The sequence below is a fragment of the Brassica oleracea genome, chromosome C8 (genome assembly GCF_000695525.1).
Source record: "Brassica oleracea var. oleracea cultivar TO1000 chromosome C8, BOL, whole genome shotgun sequence".
In the NCBI taxonomy this organism is placed as follows: domain Eukaryota; kingdom Viridiplantae; phylum Streptophyta; class Magnoliopsida; order Brassicales; family Brassicaceae; genus Brassica; species Brassica oleracea.
Window position 1 is genome coordinate 9,093,718 of NC_027755.1, and position 3,205 is coordinate 9,096,922.

The 3,205-nt window shown below is 36.6% G+C and overlaps 1 protein-coding gene across 1 annotated transcript; it reads left to right on the plus strand.

The window, feature by feature from the left end:
• On the plus strand, nt 1–927 carry LOC106308597. Its single transcript, XM_013745744.1, has one exon. The coding sequence runs from the start codon at nt 1–3 to the stop codon at nt 925–927; it is 927 nt and encodes a 308-aa protein (XP_013601198.1).
• The last annotated feature ends 2,278 nt before the right edge of the window (nt 928–3,205 follow it).

Genomic DNA, 3,205 nt, shown 5'->3' on the forward strand with positions numbered 1-3,205 from the left:
ATGAGTTTCTGGAGCATTGACGAGGACAAGCAAACATCTCCCACGTTGCGGTCTCTGCTTCGTTTAAGACCCCTTGCTGCTCAGTTCATTCGAACTAGAGTTGGATCAGGCTCTGCAACAAGCTTTTGGTGGGATCACTGGACTCCCTTGGGACCTCTCATCAGGGTTCTCGGTCAGACAGGGCCGCGCGACTTGATGATCCCACTCTCTGCTCGTGTTTGTGATGCTTGTAATGACACAGGCTGGCTTCTGCGAGGGGCTCGTTCCGATGCTGCTCTTGAGCTTCAAACTCACCTAACCACGATTCATCTACCTATGCGCAACTCCCCTCCTGATCTCGTGTACTGGTACATCAACAATGAGTCTCTCGAAGCATTCTCAGCCTCTCGTGTTTGGGATGCCATTCGGCACCGTGAGCCACCTCATCAATGGACAGCCTCGGTCTGGTTCAATGGCAGAGTTCCCCGGCATGCGTTCAATTTCTGGATTGCTTATCATGACAGACTCCCAACTAAGTCCAGACTTGCGGCCTGGGCAATCAATATCTCAACAGCCTGCATTCTCTGCAACTCTGCAATGGAGGACAGAGACCACCTGTTTCTTCGCTGTCCAACAAGCGAAGTAATCTGGGCATGTGTACTGCGTAGACTTGGAGCTCATCATCATTCGTTTCATACGTGGACTGCTATGATGGATTGGCTTTCCTTAAATGACTCTAGGACCATCACTCTCTTGAAGCGTCTTGCGTCTCAAGCAACAATATACAACATCTGGACAGAACGCAATCGTAGGATCCATGACAACGTGATAACTCCACCTGCTATGATTTTCAAAACAATCGACCGTAGCATCCGTGACGTTATTCTTGGTAAGAGAAACAACTCAAATTTCCGAAAGGCAATGGAGTTGTGGCTCTCGTATGAGTAGGATTGTTCTTTAGCACTCCTCTGTTTCTAGGCTTATAGCTCTTTTTTATCTTTTTTTGCAAGAGCTGATCCTAGTATGATCTTTTTAATTTGTAATATTTTACAAACCAGCATCATTTTATATGAAATTCAACCTTTTGGCAAAAAAAAAATATACGAGTTTTTCTCCGGTTCACTCCCTAAAAAATAATAGTAGTTCCAAAGAAAAAACGATTTAAAAAAATATTTTTAATGTTGTCAGCAAAACATTAAACTCTAAACCACTAAACCTTTAGGTAAACTCTAAATCTTTAGGTAAACCCTAAACCTTTGAGTAAACCTTAAACCGTAAAATCTTGGATAAATCTTGAATCCTAAATCATAAACACTAAATTTTAAAAATGCTAAACCCTTAATCCTAAACCCTAAACCCTTAGATAAATCCTAAAACCTAGAGTTTATGGTTTACCAAGGGTTTAGGTTTAGTGTTTTAAACCTTTGGGGTAAACTTTAAACCCTTGGATAAACTTTAAAAACTTGGGTAAACCATAAACCATAGGGTTTAGAATTTATCCAAGAGTTTAAGATTAAGGGTTTAGTGTTTTTAAGATTTAGTGTTTAGTATCTGTCATTTAGGATTTAAGATTTATCCAAGGGTTTAGGATTTACCCAATGATTTAGGGTTTACCTATGGATTTGGGGTTTAGTATTTAGGATTTAGGGTTTAGTATTTCCATGAAGGCGTTAAAAATCATTTTTTAAAAAAGCATTTTTTTGGAATTACTATTTTTTTTTACCTTTTTATAATTAAAATATAATATAACTTGGTAAATGTACTTATTATTTTGTTTTCTTTTCCAAAAGATATTGAATATGAAATAACAAAATACGATTGGTTGGTGAATCTAAGAAAAACTCAAAATATATATATACACAGTGCAAAGGAAAAAATAGCCCATCATCTTCACATAATTGTATTTGCCTTAATCTAAGTTTTAATTTCCTAATTTTTGTTGTTTATGTCTTATTAGGACATAAAATGGAAAATTTGTTAAATAGTACATATTCAAGTATTTACTATTTTTTATTGTTATTAGTATCTTGATTACACAAACTAATATTTTATTCCTAAATAGTTAAATAAATAAAGGAAAGAAAAGCTTGATAAAAGGAAAACCTGTTGAGCCGACAAAAGAAAATGGAAAGCCTGTTGACAAAAAAGGAAAATCTGTAAACCCTATTTTCTCATCGGCCGGCCACCGGTTAGTAACCCTTTTTTCCAATTTTTATTGTTGAACTGTATAAAACTTCATCCCCTAAACCAATTGGTGCGGGCTTCTTATTCATTGGCACAAAAGATGTTAAGATGGCCTTTGCTTAAATTTCAGTGGATATGGTCGGGACAAAAACGAACTTATGCCCAACGATTCTTCCAATATAAGAGTAGTAGAATTGAAGAAGGGATTAGCGAATTACCTGACGATTTGCTCTTGAACATATTGGTGCATCTCCCTGCAAAAGTTGCAGTATCTACGGTGATTTTGTCAAAAAGATGGCGGTGTTTCTGGAGGATGCAACCTGAACTGATCATGTATCTGAAAACGCAGGCTAAACTTCAGAATCTCAAGTCAAAGTTACTTTTGAGGGTTGAGAAGGTATGTACATTATTGTTATATGTTCAATTTTCTAACGTCCACTTTTCTTGTTGTTATATATGTTCGTTGCAGGTTGTGTTGTAATACCATTAACTTGTCTTAGCTTAGAGCGTGTTGAAATATGTCAACAATCTAACTTAGATTGGTTGGAACCAAGTATGTGTTTTCTTCAAAACTCTACTAAACTGAGGGAGGTGTATTCAATATGAAATTTGAGATGATGGTATACATGAAAAAGTATTATTAGATGAAGTTTCTTCTTACAGTTCGTTATTATTGAACTAGTGATTTTGGAAATATTTGTAGTAAAATTTTAATAGATTTTTTTGGCGATTTTGATAGTGTTATGGTGGAATTTCTTATATATAAAAAAAAAAAAAAAAAAATCAAATTTTATAGTTTTGGATGAGATTATTCACTACAAGAAAACAGCGACATACTGAGGGAAAAAATCGTCGGTATGTCGTTAACGTTATTCCGACGACATACCGACGAAACAAGTCCTCGGAAATAACTCCTCGGAAATTCATTTTTCCTCGGAAATCCCTCGGAATTTTCCGACGGAATTCCGAGGAAACTCCGAGGACCACCAGTTCATAAAGCTCCTCGGAATATACCGAGGGAGAACTTCCTCGGGATATTTCG

What these genes read in the sequence shown, in the direction of transcription:
- LOC106308597 (XM_013745744.1), top strand. Translation starts at nt 1, where the DNA reads ATGAGTTTCTGGAGCATTGACGAGGACAAGCAAACATCTCCCACGTTG.